The sequence below is a fragment of the Callorhinus ursinus genome, unplaced genomic scaffold, assembly GCF_003265705.2.
Source record: "Callorhinus ursinus isolate GAN/ISIS: 27379988/994484 unplaced genomic scaffold, GSC_fseal_2.0 scaffold7, whole genome shotgun sequence".
NCBI classification, from domain to species: Eukaryota; Metazoa; Chordata; class Mammalia; order Carnivora; family Otariidae; genus Callorhinus; species Callorhinus ursinus.
In genome coordinates this window covers 34,585,467-34,604,679 of record NW_027397069.1, presented here as the reverse complement: position 1 = coordinate 34,604,679, position 19,213 = coordinate 34,585,467, and the positions used below count along the sequence as shown (strand labels likewise).

Below are 19,213 nucleotides of genomic sequence, written 5' to 3'. Positions count from 1 at the left end.
AAAGAAAGAAAGAAAGAAAGAAAGAAAGAAAGAAAGAAAGAAAAAGAGAAAAAAGGGAGAGCATCTGGAATCTGGGTACTAAAGTAGAAAATATACTGAACACATCTTAAGATTTATAGAAAATTTTGTCTAGCTTCACTATAACAGAAAAGAAAATGATAAAGGTCACAAGATCTTTCTGGAATCTAGTTTTTTTTTTGGTAATTGTTCTGCAATAAACAAGAATGTTTAAATTATTACCAAATGTGCAGCCAAAGTAGAAAAAAGAAATCAGTAAATTCTATAAAGTCACTAAATATGGTAACAAGTCTCTCTGTCTCTAAGGGTCAGTACTGTTATTGAAATGACACTTTTTTGTGTGTTTCCTGCAAAGGTTCATGATTACAATTTAGCACCAATCTGTATATACTTCCAGTTCACTTCCTTCTAATTTCAGTGTATTTCTTTGTTTATACTTATGTCTTGCAGTATTGACAGGCTCATGAAAGTAGGGATCATGTCTTATTAGCTTTTATAATTCTAGTTATCTACCATAGTCCTTGGCAAAAAAAAAAAAAAAAAAAACAGATGTTTAATGAATATTTACCGAACACCACTGAAAATATATTCAATAAAGTCAATATGATCAGAGCTTTCATAAATTTTATAAGAATATTCCACATTTTGGCCTTGACTGTTGTGACTAGGGAAAGCAATGTTATTAAAATAATAATTATCATAAATAAAAATAAATCTATTATTGAAGAATACACAAGATAGAACAGTAAGAAAGAGGCATGAAATACCAAGGGAAAGAAAATTAGGCATGAAGAAGAATATGTGTGGAAAACGCTAGCCAAAAAGGAGAGTATGATATGCAAATATGTTTTATTACTGTTTTTACTATCATAAAACCATGCAGACACAAATCATTGAGGATTTTGTTACATTTACAAAAAGGTTTTGAGCGTGGGTTTGAAAGTCCAAAAAATAAATAGACTTAAAATTCCCTTTTAGAAGCCAAGGATTAGTATAGATTTCTTTTCTTTAAGTGACTTTCTGCTACATCATATTTTTAATCACTTATAAATCAAAACTAATCAGTATGGAAAATTTAGAAGTTTACAGCCCAACAAATCCACTCAAATTTAAGTTTAGTCTTGTCATTTATTAGTTATATGACAGTGGATAAATTATTTAACTTCTCAGAGTCCCAAATTCCTCATCCATTGAAAAGTAGGTAAAATTATATAGTTTTCAATGTTACTGGGAATACAATGAATGTAAGGTACTGGGGCAGGTTGTTGATCAATTAGTAGTAGCTGTTGCTGTTTATGCCACTTCATATAAACCAGAGTGAGCACTTACGTACATTATGACACAAGCTTAAATTAAACCTCTAAACTAATACACTTTGTTTCTAGTAAGAGAGCTGTATTAACCTCTAAATCTTGTATCTAAAAGACACCAAAAGAAATTTGAAGAATCTCGTAGCTAAGTGCCAGAGAGCAAAACATTTTCAAGTAGCAGATATTATTCTGGTGAAAAAATTTCAAGCTTAGGAAAAATAAACATCATTATGGAAGCTGGTTGAGAGTTTTTCTATGGTATTGCCAATAAAACCACAAGATATGTATTGCTATCTTCTTTTATAGATGAGTGAACAACCTATATATAACTCCATGTTAGCTAATATAAATACACTTTTTATTTTGTCATACTTATCATCGGTGATCATCTTAACTAACACTGATAATGAAACGGAACTTCTAATCGCACTTTTTGAGACTTGATTGCAACGCCACTGAATGTTATTTTAGCACAGGCATTCTTGTGTCAAAAAGAAGTCATTCTATTACAAATTTTGCCTCAAATTTGTTTACAAATAAAATTGTATTTTAGTTCAGTAAAGAAACAAAAACTTATTAAAACAGTGACTGTCTAGATACTGTGAATGGTGATTTCATTTATTAGTTTAGAGCCTCATGGGTCTTTTGTCCACCAGGGAAAGAGGTATTCTTGCTATTTTACAAAGAAATTCTAATTGATAAAGGGGGCAAAACAGTTGAATTGAAGAATTTGCTAATGAGGCCCCTATGGTCCTGCATTAAGCATCTTCTACTCTACCAGGTGTGTGATTGTCAAAGACTTTGTAATCATGAGGGGAATAACTAATAAAGATATTTTAAGGAATGCTCATGCTCAGCTTCCATATTAATGCTATTTTTCCTATGCTTAAAATAATTCATCAAATTAATAGCTCATACTTGAAATATTTTTGCTCACTGGCAATCAATTCCAATATTTTTCAGACCCATTCCCTCCCTCTTTTTCTCTCTCTCACTATTTCTTTAACTTGGTTATAAAGTTTGCAGCCCAAAAATATCCTCACAAGCCTATATGTAGAAAATCAAGACACATAAAGTTTTCATAAAATTGCTTCTGGATTGAGCCTCATCTTTCAATATTGTCTTATGGGTAGAACTTTCAGGATACTCAATAATACCTATAAAGATTTTTTAAAAAGTTTGAAGGGAGGAGGTGTAAAATATATAAGCTGATAAAATATAAAATCCCTAATATCATTATATAAAAAATCTTTTAAGAATTAGGTAATTCTAAACTAGACACCTAAGGAAAAGCAGAACAGAGGAAAAGAAAAACTTAGAAAGTTTAGCTACCATTCCAATCAAATCCTTTTGGGTCAGGAGAACTCTAATATTTAAAAGACATATTAGACACTGAAAAATCACTAAGTCAAATACCAAATTATTGTACTTTGATGATACTGAGAAGGAAATTATTTGCATATAAAATGCATCTGATTTGTCTAGGAGCAACTCATTTTCTATTCCGATTTCACAGCCTAAGGCACTGATGGAGCCTGGGGGGATTTAAAGTAGTATGTGGAAGAAAAAGAGCATCTGAGCGCCATAAAATAGAATAGTGCAGAGCACGACATCTAACTGTGGAATGTTATTTCCATAAGCAGTAACACATAAAAAAGCATTAATCTTATGACTAGGTGACCACAGTTTAGTTGTTACAGGATTAAAAATAATATTTGAGGAAACAATTAAGAACAGGTGTATCAGTTCTGTTATTTTTCTTTGGCTTAAACATTGGTTTCTATAAAGGTCAAGTGGTAACATCACTCATGCTATTTATAGTTCCAATGGCAACCATCACAGCCCCAGTTTGTCCTAATATTATCCCAATCCTGTGGTTATATGTGTTCATGCTTGCTAGTCACTCTGGAGCAGCCTAAATGAGGATAAGCAATCGATAGACAATCAGTATAATTCCTCACAAGCATAAATGCAAATTGTTCACATGGAACTGTTCACTTTCACCTTTTCTGGCAGAAGCATGATGAATGGAGTCAGTGATGGTTGTGGAAATTGATTTTTCATAAGCACCAACTCTTCTCACTTGTCAAAAAATGAGAAGATCGCTACCATGGGCTGATGCACGTGGAATTAACAGAATAGAGATGACCGCCTCAAGGCATTGACTCTCAGAATTCCTAAAGCAATTCCTAAAGCAATAAAAACAGTATCTAACTTGATCGTAAGCAAAGAAGGCATGCATTAAAGTAGATTTATTCTATTCTTTAAGCAGAATATATAAGAAAAACAAAGATTATTGATAAATAACTCCTGGTACGTAGTTGATGCTCATTAAATATTTGCCGAAATGTGTAAATGAATGGAAAAGGAAGGAAAGAAGGGAGGAAGGATGGAAGAAAATACAGAAAGAAAGGAAGAAAGAAAGAAACATACCAAAATAAAGATGAGTATTATTTACCTAACATATATAAATAAAAACCTTAAAGACAAAAACAAAGATACCTTTGGAAATTGTATTGATTTCATGGTGGTTTTTCAGATAGTAATGGGTATAATTTGCCTAATTTCTGTTCTTTATTAAGTATAGCAGATTTTTTTTTGTAAACCATGCTATCCCACCTGACAAATTATCCTTCAATTGTTCTTAAATAGAGAATAAGGACAAATGCTTTATTATATACAATATAGTGAAATTCAGGTTCAAAAATAGCCTAGTCTCTTTAAAGAAATGATCTAAAAAAAAAAAAAAAAAAGAGTCAAAGCTGAAAAACAGTGACTGTTACTACCAAAACCCAGGCTTTTTAAAATACCAGCAGAAAGGACTGGAGCCAGTTACAAACAAGTTATCAGCAGTTTAGCACTAATTAGTGAAACATAGTCGCATTGATGTATAAATTTACTACTGAAATAAAACAGACACAAATGCTTACTTTACCCAGTGGTCAAAGGGAAAAATGGACAACAGGTCCATCACCTTTTATTTTTTATTTATTTTTTGTAAGTTTTATTATGTTATGTTAGTCACCATACATTACATCATTAGTTTTTGATGTGGTGATCCACGATCCATTGTTTTCATATAACACCCAGTGCTCCATGCAGTACGTGCCCTCCCTAATACTCATCACCGGGCTAACCAATCCCCCCTCCCCTCTAAAACCCTGTTTCTTTCTCAGAGTCCATAGTCTCTCATGGTTCATCTCTCCCTCCAATTCTACCCCCCTCATTTTTCCCTTCCTTCTCCTAATGTCTTCCATGCTATCCCTTATGCTCCCCAAATAAGTGAAACCAGATGATAATTGAGTTTCTCTGCTTGACTTATTTCACTTAGCATCATCTCCTCCAGTCTCATTCATGTTGTTGTAAAAGTTGGGTATTCATCCTTTCTGATGGCTGAGTAATATTCCATTGTATATATGGAGCACATCTTCTTTATCCATTTGTCTGTTGAAGGGCATCTCGGCTCTTTCCACAGTTTGGCTCTTGCGGACATTGCTGCTATGAACATCGAGGTGCATATGGCCCTTCTTTTCACTACATATGTGTCTTTGGGGTAAATACCCAGTAGTGCAATTGCTGGGTCATAGGGTAGCTCTATTTTTTTAATTTTTGAGGCACCTCCACACTGTTTTCCAAAGTGGCTGTACCAACTTGCATTCCCACCAACAGTGTAAGAGGGTTCCCCTTTCTCCACAACCTCTCCAACATTTGTTGTTTCTTTCCCTGTCCATTTTTGCCATTCTGACTGGTGTAAGGTGGTATCTCAATGTGGTTTTGATTTGAATTTCCCTGATGGCTAATGATGATGAACATTTTTTCATGTGTCTATTAGCCATTTGTATGTCTTCTTCAGAGAAGTGTTTTTTCATATCTTCTGCCCACTTTTTGACTTGATTATTTGTTTTTTGGGTGTTGAGTTTGAGAAGTTCTTTATAGATCTTGGATACTAGCCCTTTATCTGTAGTGTCATTTGCAAATATCTTCTCCCATTCTGTGGGTTGCCTCTTTGTTTTATTGACATTTCCTTTGCTATGCAGAAGCTTTTTATATTGATGAAGTCCCAAAAGTTCATTTTTGCTTTTGTTTCACTAGCTTTTGGAGATGTATCTTGAAAGAAGTTGTTGTGGGCGATGTCAAAGAGGTTATTGCCTATGTTCTCCTCTAGGATTTTGATGGATTCCTGTCTCACATTGAGGTCTTTCATCCACTTTGAGCTTATCTTTGTGAATGGCGTTAGAAAATGGTCGAGTTTCATTCTTCCGCATGTGGCTGTCCAATTTTCCCAGCACAATTTATTGAAGAGACTGTCCTTTTTCCATTGCATGTTTTTCCCTGCTTTGTCAAAGATTATTTGACCATAGAGTTGAGGGTCCATATCTGGCTTCTCTATTCTGTTCCATTGGTCTATACGTCTGTTTTTGTGCCAGTACCATGCTGTCTTGGGTGATCACAGCTTTGTAATATAGCTTGAAATCGGGCAACGTGATGCCCCCAGTTTTGTTTTTCTTTTTCAACATTTCCTCGGCAATTTGGGGTCTTTTCTGATTCCATACAAATTTTAGGATTGTTTTTTCCAGCACTTTGAAAAATGTCATTGGAATTTTGATCAGGATAGCATTGAAGGTATAGATTGCTCTGGGTAGCATAGACATTTTAACAATGTTTATTCTTCTGATCCATGAGAATGGAATATTTTTCCATCTTTTTGTGTCTTCTTCAATTTCTTTCATGAGCGTTTTGTAGTTCCTAGAGTATAGATCCTTTACCTCTTTGGTTAGGCTTATTCCGAGGTATCTTACGGTTTTTGGTGCTATTGTAAATGGAATTGTTTCTCTAATTTCTCATTCTACAGTTGCATTGTTAGTGTATAAGAAAGCAAGTGATTTCTGTGCATTGATTTTGCATCCTGCCACATTACTGAATTGCTGTATGAGTTCTAGTAATTTGGGGGTGGAGTCTTTTGGGTTTTCCACATAAAGTATCATGTCGTCTGCAAAAAGAGACAGTTTGACTTCTTTGCCAATTTGAATACCTTTGATTTCTTTTTGTTGTCTGATTGCTGTTGCTAGGACTTCTAGTACTATGTTGAACAATAGTGGCGAGAGTGGGCATCCTTGACGTGTTCCTGATCTTAAGGGAAAGGCTCTCAGCTTTTCCCCATTGAGGATGATATTCACTGTGGGTTTTTCATAGATGGATTTTATGAACTTGAGGAATGTTCCCTCTATCCCTATACTCTGAAGATTTTTAATCAGGAAAGGATGTTGTATTTTGTCAAATGCTTTTTCTGCATCAATTGAGAGGACCGTATGGTTCTTCTCCCTCCTATTAATGTGTTCTATCACACTGATTGATTTGTGAATGTTGAACCACCCTTGCATCCAGGGATAAATCCCACTTGGTCGTGGTGGATGATCCCTTTCATGTATTGTTGGATCCTATTAACTAGAATTTTGTTAAGGATTTTGGAATCCATATTCCTTAGGGATATTGGTCTGAAATTCTGCTTTTTGATGGGGTCTTTGCCTGGTTTGGGAATTAAGGTAATGCTGGCCTCATAGAATAAGTTTGGAAGTTTTCATTCTGTTTCTATTTCTTGAAACAGCTTCAGTAGAATAGGTATGATTTCTTCTTTGAATGTTTGGTAGAATTCCCCAGGAATCCATCAGGCCCTGGACTCTTGTTTTTTGGGAGGTTTTTGATCACGGCTTCAATCTCGTTACTGGTTATTGGCCTATTCAGGTTATCAATTTCTTCCTGTTTCAGTCTTGGCAGTTTATAGGTTTCCAGGAAGGCTTCCATTTCCTCCAGATGGCTCAGTTTATTGGCATATAGTTGTTGATAATAATTTCTAATAATTGTTTCTATTTCCTTGGTGTTAGTCGTGATCTCTCCCCTTTCATTCATAGTTTTATTAATTTGGGTCCTTTATCTTTTCTTTTGGATAAGTCTGGCCAGTGGTTTATCGATCTTATTAATTCTTTCAAAGAACCAACTTCCAGTTTCGTGGATCTGATCTACTGTGTTTCTGGTTTCTAATTCATTGATCTCTGCTTTAATTTTAATTATTTCTCTTCTAATGCATGGCTTAGGCATCGTTTGTTGCTTTTTCTCTAGTTCTTTAAGGTGTAGAGTTAGTTGATGAATTCGGGATTTTTCTATTTTTTTGAGTGAGGCTTGGATGGCTATGTATTTCCCCCTTAGGACTGCCTTTGCAGTATCCCATAGGTTTTGGACCAATGTGTTTTCATTCTCATTGATTTCCATGATTTTTTTAAGTTCTTTTTTGATTTCCTGGTTGACCCAAACATTCTTGAGCAGAGTGGTCTTTAGCTTCCAAGTGTTTGAATTTCTGCCAAATTTTTTCTTGTGATTGAGTTCCAGTTTTAAAGCATTGTGGTCTGAGAATATGCAGGGATAATCTCAATCTTTTGGTATCGGTTGAGACTGGATTTGTGACCCAGTATGTGGTCTATTCTGGAGAAAGTTCCATGTGCCCTTGAGAAGAATGAGTATTCTGTTGTTTTAGGGTGGAATGTTCTGTAAATATCTATGAGGTCCATCTGGTCCAATGTATCATTCAGAGCTCTTGTTTCCTTATTGATTTTCTGCTTAGATGATCTGTCCATTGCTGATAGTGGAGTACTGAGGTCTCCCACAATTAATGTATTGTTACCAATACGACTCTTTATTTTGGTTAACAGTTGGCTTATGTAGATGGCTACTCCCATGATGGGGGCATAGATATTTACAATTGTTAGATCTTCTTGTTGGATAGACCCTTTAAGAACAATATAGTGTCCTTCTGTGTCTATAATTACAGACTTTAGTTTAAAATCTAATTTGTCTGATATAAGAATGGCTACCCCAGCTTTCTTTTGAGGTCCGCTGGCATGGAAGATGGATCTCCATCCCTTCACTTTCAGTCTGGATGTATCTTAAGTTTCAAAATGAGCCTCTTGTAGGCAGCATATGGATGGGTCCTATCTTTTTATCCAATCTGCAACCCTGTGCCATTTTATGGGAGCATTTAGGCCATTCACATTGAGAGTGATTACTGAAAGATATGAACTAATTGTCATCATGTTGCCTGTGAAGACCTTGTTTTTATAGATTGTCCCTGTAAATGTCTGTTGTATATCACTCTTGGGGTCTTTCTCCTTTTATAGAATCCCCCTTAATATTTCTTGCAGGGCCGGCTTAGTGGTCACATATTCTTTCAGTTTCTGCCGGCTGTGGAAGCTCTGCATCTCCCCATCCATTCTAAATGAAAGCCTTGCCAGATAAAGTATTCTTGGCTGCATGTTCTTTTCATTTAGTACCCTGAATATGTCTTGCCAGGCCTTTCTGGCTTGCCAGGTCTCTGTGGATAGGTCTGATGTTATTCTGATGTTCCTCCCTCTGTACGTAAGGAATCTCTTCCCACTAACTGTCCTTAAGATGGTTTCCTTGGTTCTAAGATTTGCAGGTTTTACTATTACATGTCGGAGTGTTGACCTGTTTTCCTTGATCTTGGGAGGGGTCCTCTCTGCCTCTAGGACGCCAATGTTTGTTTCATTCCCCAGATTAGGGAAGTTCTCAGCTACGATTTGCTCAAATACATCTTCTAGTCCTCTCTCTCTCCACTCCCTCTGGGATTCCAATTATCCTGACATTGGAATGTTCATGGTATCACTTATTTCTCTGATTCTATTTTCATGGATTCTGAGTTGTTTTTCCCTGACCTCCTCTTTCCCCTTTTTATCATATTGTCTTCCAGGTCGCTTATATTCGTTCTTCTGCCTCAGTTACCCTAGCTGTTAGATTATCTAGATTGAATTGGATCTCATTGATAGCATTTTTAAGTTCTGCCAATTCAGCTTTCATTTCTGCCCTTAGAGACTCTATGCTGTCATTAATTGGATTTCTCCATTCTAGCCATTGTCTTCACAATTGCTGGCCTGAATTCCATCTCCGACATCTTGGTTATATCTGCATCCATTTGTAAATCTGCAGCATAAGTCATGATCTCTGAGTCTTTTCTATTTTGGGGGCTCCTCCTTCTAGTCATTCTGTTGATGGGTGTTTGAGGGAATGTATAGAGTCCAATTATTGACCAGAACCCAAGCAAAATGCACCTGTTTTCTTGGGACCTTAGGGTTGCTGGTCTCTTGTTTTCCCAGCCTGTCTTCTGGGGGAGGGGCCTGCCACGCTGTTACTCAGACAACCCTGTTTGGGAGGAGTTGCCCTGCCCCCCTGTGACGGGGGATGGGCTCAGCGGGGATCAGTTTTGGGGGATTTTGTTCCCTAGCGGCTTTCCCTGGCAGCCTTCTGCATTTCTTCCATGAGTCAGAGCAGAAGAGACCGTTTCCAACCCTCTGCCTCAGAGCAGAGAGACCGCAGTCTGTTCTTCAGTGAGCTCTCAGGTCACACCGTCGCTGTTTCTGTCCATGCTGCCATAAACTGCAGCGGCCTGGGTTGTGTGCCCCTCCGCAGTGCCCCAATCCTGCCTCCAGGTCGGAGCACGTCTCTGCCCTTTGTGCTTCTAAAACCGCCAGATGCCCCCAGTTCACACGCGTGACCCCGCCGCTCCAGGTTTCCACCCCAGGGGCTGTCCTAAAGTCCTTCTCCCCACCCCCCCCGCCCCCCGCTACCAGTTGAGAGTCTGTGCTCGGTCCCCAGTGCGCAAGGCTGTCGCTCACCGGCGGTGTAGGATCCCGACGGCCAGGCACCCTCCCACTGCTGTTTATCCTCCAATATCCTCCCGCAGAATCACGGCTCCCCGCTTCATACCTTGAAATCAACCGCCTGCGATATTCTGTTTATAGAGATTCAGATCTTCTTACATCTCAGGCTGGTTTCGTGGGTGCTCAGAGTGGTCTGGTAGATATCCAGCTCAATTCTGGGGACCAGTTGGAATAGGGTCCCCTACTCCTCTACCATCTTTCCTTCCTCCCTCAGGCCTATCACCTTTTAAAAGTCAACATATAGCCTGCTTCTCCCTCTCCCTCTTCTGCTCCCCCTGCTTATGCTCTCTCTCTGTCTCTCCCTCTGTAAAATAAATAAATAAAATCTTAAAAATATATATAGCATTTAATGGAAGAATTTAGGATTCCTTTTAGTTATGAAGATAAAAGATGTTGTAACATTAAGAAAGTAGGGACGCCTGGGTGGAGGAGTCTGTTGAGCAACCGATACTTGGTTTTGGCTCAGGTCATGATCTCAGGGTTGTGAGATGGAGCCCCGCTTAAGACTCTCCCTCCTCCTCTCCCTCTGCCCCTTCCCGCCTCTTCCCCCCACAAATAAATAAACAAATATTTTAAAAAATTAAGAAACTAGTGCCCTCCAACTAAACAGGCTTGTTCAGAATGTATTTAATAACACCACAGGCTAATTGTAAATAATCACCATGGAAATTTAAGACTTAACTAGTGTAACTTCTTTGTAGCTTAATCATTTCTTCTTTTTCACCTACAACTTTCTCTAGAATATTTTTTTAAAAGATTTTATTTATTTATTTGACAGTGAGAGAGGGAACACAAGCAGGGGAGTGGGAGAAGGAGAAGCAGGCTTTCCCGCGGAGCAGAAAGCCTGATGTGGGGCTCAATCCCAGGACCCTTGGATCATGACCTGAGCCGAAGGCAGACGCTAAACGACTGAGCCACCCAGGCGCCCCTAGAATATTTTTATTAAACTGTTATTAATCAATGATGGCTATGAGACAAGATGCACAATTTCTCACTAATCCCAAAGTCTGTTTAGATATTCATATAAATGCAATTTATTGAATGTTTATGCTATTAAAGTGTTACATTCACACAGAAATAAATACTTATCAAATTAGATAATAATGCAAGCCTGTTAGTCACCAATGCTTGGAGTGAACCTGGTTTGATACACAGAAAAAAAAAATATATTTATCTGTCTGCGTACAAAAATCCAAACATCCATTATTGGGCTCCCAATGAAATAGTCAGCTTCAAATGCACTAGTTCTATTAATTTAACTTTTAAATTAAAAGTAAATATTATATTGGGCTGGTCTTCCTCATTACATAACATGGTTCTAATATAAATGCAATAATTTTCCATGATATTTCAAAGTTTGGGGAAAAGTTTATTGAGTACTGCTATTTATTATGGCAGGTGCTTTACATATATCCTATATGCTTCCTGGAACAAATCGAAAAGTTGGAGGTCATAATTTCCTTCTCACAAACTGGAAAACTAAGATTTAAAGAAATAAAGTAACTACCTCAAATTTTCCATAAATGTTAGGCATGTAGAATGCAGCATGTACACCTGAGGACCAACTGCACACTCTTTCCAGGACAATTTGGTCTGGCCCTAGATAAGATGGTAAATGTGTCTAAGAAACCAACAAACTAAAACCAAACCAGTTCTAGATCAGTAGGATTGTGATCAAGTGTCCATATAGCTGGAGTTAGAACCCAAGCGCAGGGTGCAGGTGCACAATCAATCCCCCCAACACACACACGCACGTGCACACAAACACACACACACACTCATAATCACAATATTTTTAAACTGCATTTCCTTGACCTTACCTAAGTTAGCATTAATACTCCTTTCCAGGTTTGTGGACAGCCTGGAGAGAGTAGGAGGAGAAATTTCTCTGCAGGAATTTCAAAAAGTTAGGTGTACTTTCATAAATATTTTCAATCTCAATGGGTTATTAAAGAAACAACATTTTTTTGTAAAACAAGCCATAGTTTTGTGAATCTTGGTGTGTTGGTGATATTGTATGGTTAGAGTATGAACACAACTGACTGGATAATAATAACCATTTGCATTATTAATGTTTTGCTATCACAAAGTTGTACAGGTTTATTAATTCTTTTAATGATGAATGTTGCATATACCAGTTCCCTCTTTCTAAATTTGAGCTAGGAAAGGGAGTCTGCAGAAGACTAATACCATACAGGATACCATTTTTTTTAGGAATTTTAATTTGTATAAAATGTGTTTCTCTCTCACACACAAATACGCATCTATGTATCTCTTTCACATCTATGTGATTGGTACATATTGTTGACTATACTGAACAATTACTGGACCATTTGCAAAAATTCACATTGTGTTTTTAAAAACTACCTAATGAATAGAAGCTATATGTTTAATGTTAAACATCTTAGCATTTTTAGTTTAGTTCTCATTTTAACAGAATGTCATTATAATATTGTACTACTATTGATATGTTCGATTAAAGCACTTAAGAAATTTCATACCAATGAAATTATGCATTTAATTAGTTCTGCCATTTTACAGAGATAAATAATTGATCCCAAGAAATTTTTTAACACTCTAGAGAACTACTTCACTAGGGACCAAAATAAATACATCCAAATAAATCACTGCTGCTGAATATAAAATATACAAGAGCTTTCCCTCTTAAAGGATAGAGTCTCATCTAGTTTCTTCTTTGATAACATTTTGAGAATATATATCTTTTATCAAGATTTGAAATCTTGACTGGCTTCAGAATATTGCTGTGGTAAGGAGCAGTCTTCATAAATTCAGGTGTATGATGTTGTCCTTTTCTCCTAGCCATGAGCAGATTCACTTGCTGAACAAATGACAAAACATACATTTTAATTAAAATGTGTCCCAAAAAAGCAAGTCTTAAATTGTCTTTTATAGTTATATTGCTGCCCTTAATTGGTGTTTAAGTTCTGTTGTTGCTTACTGTTATAATTTTAAAAAATATTTGATAATGTTTCTCAGAAGAGGAGGATGTAGTTGAACTCCAATTTCAATCAGTATATAATTTTTCAAATAAAAATTCATTTATACCGAAAAGCACAGAAAATGCCTATGTCTAAACTCTTATGCTGTGGCACAGTATCGGCAGAAAAGAAAATGAAAAAAAAAATTCACTGGGAATATATCAAATCAATAGACTAATTAATAACTCATAGTACTCTCTCCTTCCATGTTACAAAGGCTGACAAAGCCAGAAACAAGCAGTGGGAAAAAGAATCCGTGTTCTCTTTCAAAAAGTTGTGATAATTTATTTCAAATGAAAAGCCAAAGGGTTTAAAGTAAAGCTTAAAATGGGTGTCAATACGCATGATTACAGCAAAGAACCCTACAAAGAAGGGGCTTGTCAGGGCAGCCAAAACCAACAGATGCATTCCAGCTCATCACTCCCTTCAACTGAGCATAAGAAACATAAAGTGCTTGGCTCTGCAGTCCATATTTTAAACAAATAAAAGAGAAAGCTACCTGAACCACTGGTTTGCCAAATTTGGATTTTCAAATCTTAACAGAGCTGCCTACTTAAGCACTGATTTATATATTCATTTTTTCCATCAAAAAACTTTCCATTTGCTTTCTCCCAAAGTAGTTGATGAGAAGAAAAATACCTTTTAAAGGGTATTTTGGCTTGGCTCGTTATTAAAATGAACAATCTTGAAAGGACTGTAGAGAAAGACTTTGGATTCTGTTATTTACCCATTCTGTAGTCCACATTGGTTCAAGTTAATATTTACTATGACAAGAAATATGTAGATTCCTTTATTATTGGAACCTACAAAGTCAACACTCTGGTTAGGCTTTCATGGAATCCCTAAAAATGAATACACTGGAGACAGTAACTGTTGTATCTTTTATAAAATATGTTTTGCAATTTCTCTTCATTCTTATTCATTCTAAAGGACAAACATAAGTTTCAACAGAAAAGAGAATTACGGGTACTTTAAAATAAACAAAAATAATGCTTAACTGTTACTCTTTATTCAGAGTAATTCAAAGTAAGTAATTTTTAGGGTAAGTAGGAATATTATAAATAATGAGCAAATTTTAATATTTATCTTATTCCAATAAGGTATTCTGTAAACGTTTACATTAAAATGCTTATCTGCTTTTCAGGGACAATAAATTTAGTCATTCAAATATAAACCAAAAACATAATCTACATGTGCTATTCACGGCATTAGATACTCTTGTAAGATAAAAAGAGGATTTATGTTTGGTGAAATAAACTTCTAGGCCCAAGATGAAGCTACTCCTACCCAGGTACCACATCAGCGAACCAACACCTAAATAACCTTTGTGTCCCTGTAAACTCTCCACTTGACCAGAAACAACAGTATTTCCAAGCAGCTGATCCCCAAATGCCAATCCAATTCTCGGCCTTCTCACCCCAAACAAGAAGGATTATGTGGCCCCAGTCAATCAGATATTTTTCTATTTTTCTCTTCCTTGTTCTCTATTCTTTATCCTTTAAAGGTTTTCTGCCTTCTGACGCATTTTACGGTTCTCTGAATGGAGGCTGTCCACTTCATGGAGTGTTAAATAGATGTTTGCATCACCTAAACTGTTTTTCTTTAATGATTTTTAAACAGTTTTTTGGTGATGAGGAATGAGATCAGAAGCTTACTACTAACAGCCTGCAGGAGGATGAGATTCACAGGCCAGGTGCCCCCTGAACCCTTTGAGTTCACGGTTTCTGTCATAGTGAATGAGGGCTGTGAGTATGTCACTAATGGATTTGAATTTTGTTCCTTTGGGTGCAGACTTGGGTGGGGTAGCTAGCTAGCTAGCTAGATAGATCAATTGATCTCAGAAAGGTTCTGGGCTCCTGAAAAGATTGTGGAATTTATTAAAATTCCCAGAGAGGTTCTGGGTCTCCAGAAAGTTTCCAAGAGAGCTATCCTGGGAGTCCACAACAGGTGGTAGCTCTTAGGGATTCACAAAGCCTCAAGGTAAATCCACAGTATAAACTGATAGGGGACACAGGAAAATAAATTAAGACAAGAAATTCATCAAAATCAAAATCTAAGCAGGCACAAATGGGACTATTAAAAGACATTAGGGTGTACAGCACTGTAAAGAAATTTTCCCTTGAAAGGAATAATAGATCAATTGCTAATGGCAATCTCAGAAGCCAAAGCCGCAAAATTGGTGGACATGGGATGGAGCGCTGTAAAGCTGTTAGAGAGCTCACCCCCTGACTCTAAGACTCCTGTGCTAGGATAAATTGGTTACGAAATGGGTTAGGTTGACACTAAATCATCCTGCCAACCTCAAGAAAATTTCTGTGCAGGGAGGTACAATGTAAAATATCACAAAATCCCCAACCCAGCAGCACACCCTTCTTAGGTATTAAAGTGGCTCTGAGAGACCCAGAGCTTAGCTAAAGAAATGGGATCCTCAAGTTTCGAAGAATGGAGCACACCATCTTTTTGACACACCTGTTTATTTTCTGTCTAGCAACTCTGGTCCTGGAAGCTGTAGATACTGACAAAAATGGCAAAATCTACTAGGACAGCCTAGAATTACAATGACCATTATGAGGGATGTTCCAATTAGATAAGATCATTTACATCAACAGGAGTGCTTGAAAGAAAGAGTTCCCAAATCCAACAGAATGAAATACCTATTTTAACTGGCATGCAGAAGCCTTCAAAAGGCTTGAAAATTCCAAAGTGGCTTCACTGGATGATTCATCTCAAACTAATGAAAAATTAAAGACACAGGTACTTTAAACAAAAAAAAAAAAAAAAAAAAAAAACATCAGACTGACATGATTTCTACTACTCTTCCCTATCCTCCTTTATCTGAGGATACTCACAGTCTACTTATCCTCTATCGGACTTACCTTTCTACTCTGAAGTGACCACAAGCCTATAAACAAAAGTTCACCAAGTTAGTGGGCTCACAATTGCAACACCTTCAAGACCAGAGATCTAAGACACTTGGGCCTCCCCCATGCACTCCTGGGGGCCCATAACCAAAACACTGACCCTGATTTCCAATATCTCAGTTTCTCTCAAACAACCTTGCTGAATAAAAACTTCTGGGGAAGTAGAGACACAGTCATAAGAAATGCATAAAGAGGGCAACTGGTTTATAGAAGTATCCCTCTTTTGGGGATCATTTCTTGACTTATTTGATTTTGGATGGTTTGGGTCATGGGGACCCTGGCTCAGGAGCACTCTTCAAACCATAGACATTGTTTTGTTGCTAATAATTATTACTGTCTCTCTGATATACCATGTTCTCTCAAAAGTTTTAAATGCACGTGGGCAGCCATGCATCAGCTGACATATGGCCTCTCTCTGACTGGAATGACAGAAGAACAAAAGAATGTAACCATGTGTAAGAATACGCTCTTAACATGGTCTCTTGTATATCCTACACTGACACCTGAAGAGGCAATGGTAACTAAGAGTCATATTAAGATTGATATATTTTTTAAGATTTTATTTATTTATTTGAGAGAAGAGAGAGAGTACAGGTTTGGGGGGGGCGGGAAGAAGCAGACTCCCTACAGAGCAGGGAGCCCGATGTGGGCTTGATCCCAGGACCCTGAGATCATGACCTAAGCCAAATGCAGACGCTTAACTGAGTCACACAGGCGCCCCAAGATTGGCACTTTTAATCAAACCTCTTAAATGATCAAGAGGATAACCAAAAGGGGGGACTGCTGAAATAAGTTTCTAGACCCAAGATGGAGCCACTTCTGATGGGTAACATGTCAGCAAACCAAAACTTAGATAAGCTCCTATAAATGCTCTGCTTGGCCAGAGCAGAATACATCCAGGCAGCCAATCTCCAAATACTAAGCCAATGGGCTTTATACTCATTCCTTATTCCTTCTCACCCCAAACAAAGTGGATTATGTGGCCCCAGCAATGAGATTTTTCTATTTTCCTCTTTGCTGTTCTTTATTCTTTATCCTATAAAAGCTTTCTGCCTTCTGGCCCATTTTGCAGTTCTCCAAAATAAGACTGTTCATTTCATGAGATGTTAAATTAAGTTCATTTTATATCACCTAAATTGCTTTCTTTAACCATTTTTAACATATTTAATTTCTTATCTGTTCTACTTCTAGTAGGTTTGTTTTATTTTGTCAATAATTCTAACTTACTAGACTCTATTCAACTCATTAAGTATTAAAAGGATTTCTTCTCTCATAAAAGTATTCTATTCATAAACTATGCTTACCAGGTTCTGATTATAATGTAAATTCAAATTGAACTCTATGTCTTAAGTTATTTGTATTTTTAAACCTTTTATATCTCTAGTGACCTTGAATTCTTTATTGTACAATTTTAAGTTAAAGGTAGAAATGTTTGTCTCCATTTTTATGTTCAGCCAAAAGCAGTATTTTACATTAGATAAACAAGTACAACCATGTTTTCCTACTCAGATCTTTCTTAGACCTCTGGATTAGGAAAAAAATGAAGATATTTCAGAGGATCAAAAAGAAATAGGCAACTAGAGGAAAACTGATTCACAGAAATATAGTAGCTATTCCTTTTTGAACCTTACAGAGTAATAGGGTTTATATAAACATAAGCTAAACGGACCATTTTATATCCCTCTGAGACTTTCTGGAAGCCAAACTCATGAGTCATACTTCACTAGCAATGGCACAACATATCTTCTACCAAGTACTTAGTCAGTTTTCACAGAAAAAGGCAGTATTTTAAATGGCATCCTTAAGAGAGTAAGCCAGACCATTTATTTTCTGGAGGAAATAAATTTGGAGTGGTAAATGATGCAGGAACTTTTTTATTAAGTCATCCTAATTTCATAGCAGTTCTACAAACTCTGTGACCAGAATCCCCAACTTAAAAATAAAAACATCTGTTAATTGTTCCTGTATGAAATTGTTATCCTTATGTGAGGATTTTTGTGGTGCATTCAATTCCCAATGTGCCTTAATATCATAACTGGAAATAATTAGCAACATGTCTAGAAGATTTAGCTAAGAAACATGTTAATTTGGCCTGGAGATAGTTCTTTTATCCTGCACATTTATTTTCACAGATTTCTTACTGAGTTTGTCTGTATGATTTTATGTCAACTGACTACTCATAAAATTGCAGACTATATGAACACTGCTTTTAGAAAATGTTGAGAGTTGTTTTCTTTATTATTGAATTTTATGCCCCAACCTATATCAATATTTTGAACTTGTCAGTACAAAGCAGCATGAATCAGCTCACTAGTTCCTTGGCTTTTCATTCTTTTTTTTTTTAACTTTGTTGAGGAATAATTGGCAAATATAATTGTGTATATTAAAAGTGTACAATGTGATAATGTGATATACATATATATTGTTGAATGATTACCAAGATCAAGATAATGAATACATTCATCACTTCACATAGTTAGCATAAGTAACTTTTGTGTGTGGTGAGAATGCTTAAGATCCACTCTCAGTAACTTTCAAGTACACAGTACCATATTACTAACTATAGTCCATGCTGTTCATTAGATCCTTAGAACTTATAATTCTTATAAATGAAAATGTGTACCCATTGATCTACATCACTTTTTCCCCTTCTCAGTCCCTGGTAACCACCATTCTATTCTCTGTTTATGTGAAATTGGCCTTTTTTTTTTTTTTTTTTTTGGTTCCACATGTGATACCATACAGTATTTATCTTTCTCTTTCTTTTTTATTGCACTTGGCATAATGCCCTCCAGATCCTAACTACATACAATTGACCATACTAACTACAACAACATGGGGGGAAGAAGGGGGAGGGATGCTAATCACCCCCCATGCAGTGGAAAATCTGTGTATAACTTTTGACTCCCCCCAAAATATACTAATAGTCTATTGTTGACTGGAACCCTTACTGATAACATAAACAGTTGAATTAACATATATTTTATATGTTATATGTATTATATACTGTATTCTTATAATAATATAAACCAGAGAAAGGAAAATGTTAATAAGAAAATTATAAGGGAGGGCGCCTGGGTGGCTCAGTTGGTTAAGCGACTGCCTTCGGCTCAGGTCATGATCCTGGAGTCCCTGGATCGAGTCCCGCATCGGGCTCCCTGCTCAGCAGGGAGTCTGCTTCTCCCTCTGACCCTACCCCCATCTCATGTGCTTTCTCTCTCATTCTGTCTCTCAAATAA

General features: G+C 36.7%; 1 protein-coding gene across 13 annotated transcripts in view; it reads right to left on the bottom strand.

Moving 5' to 3' along the window:
• The window catches only part of PCDH9 (protocadherin 9), a 921,308-nt gene that overhangs the window by 483,340 nt on the left and 418,755 nt on the right, over positions 1-19,213 (bottom strand). For 2 of the 13 annotated variants that reach the window (XM_073894460.1, XM_073894461.1), the window contains one exon: positions 12,462-12,893. The exons of 10 other annotated variants lie outside the window; for them this stretch is intronic. In XM_073894460.1, the coding sequence (XP_073750561.1) occupies positions 12,738-12,893 (156 nt within the window). In that variant the 3' untranslated portion in view covers positions 12,462-12,737. Of the gene's footprint in view, positions 1-12,461; positions 12,894-15,707; positions 15,785-19,213 lie in introns of those variants that run through there. One more of the 13 variants, XM_073894462.1, reaches the window with a different exon arrangement.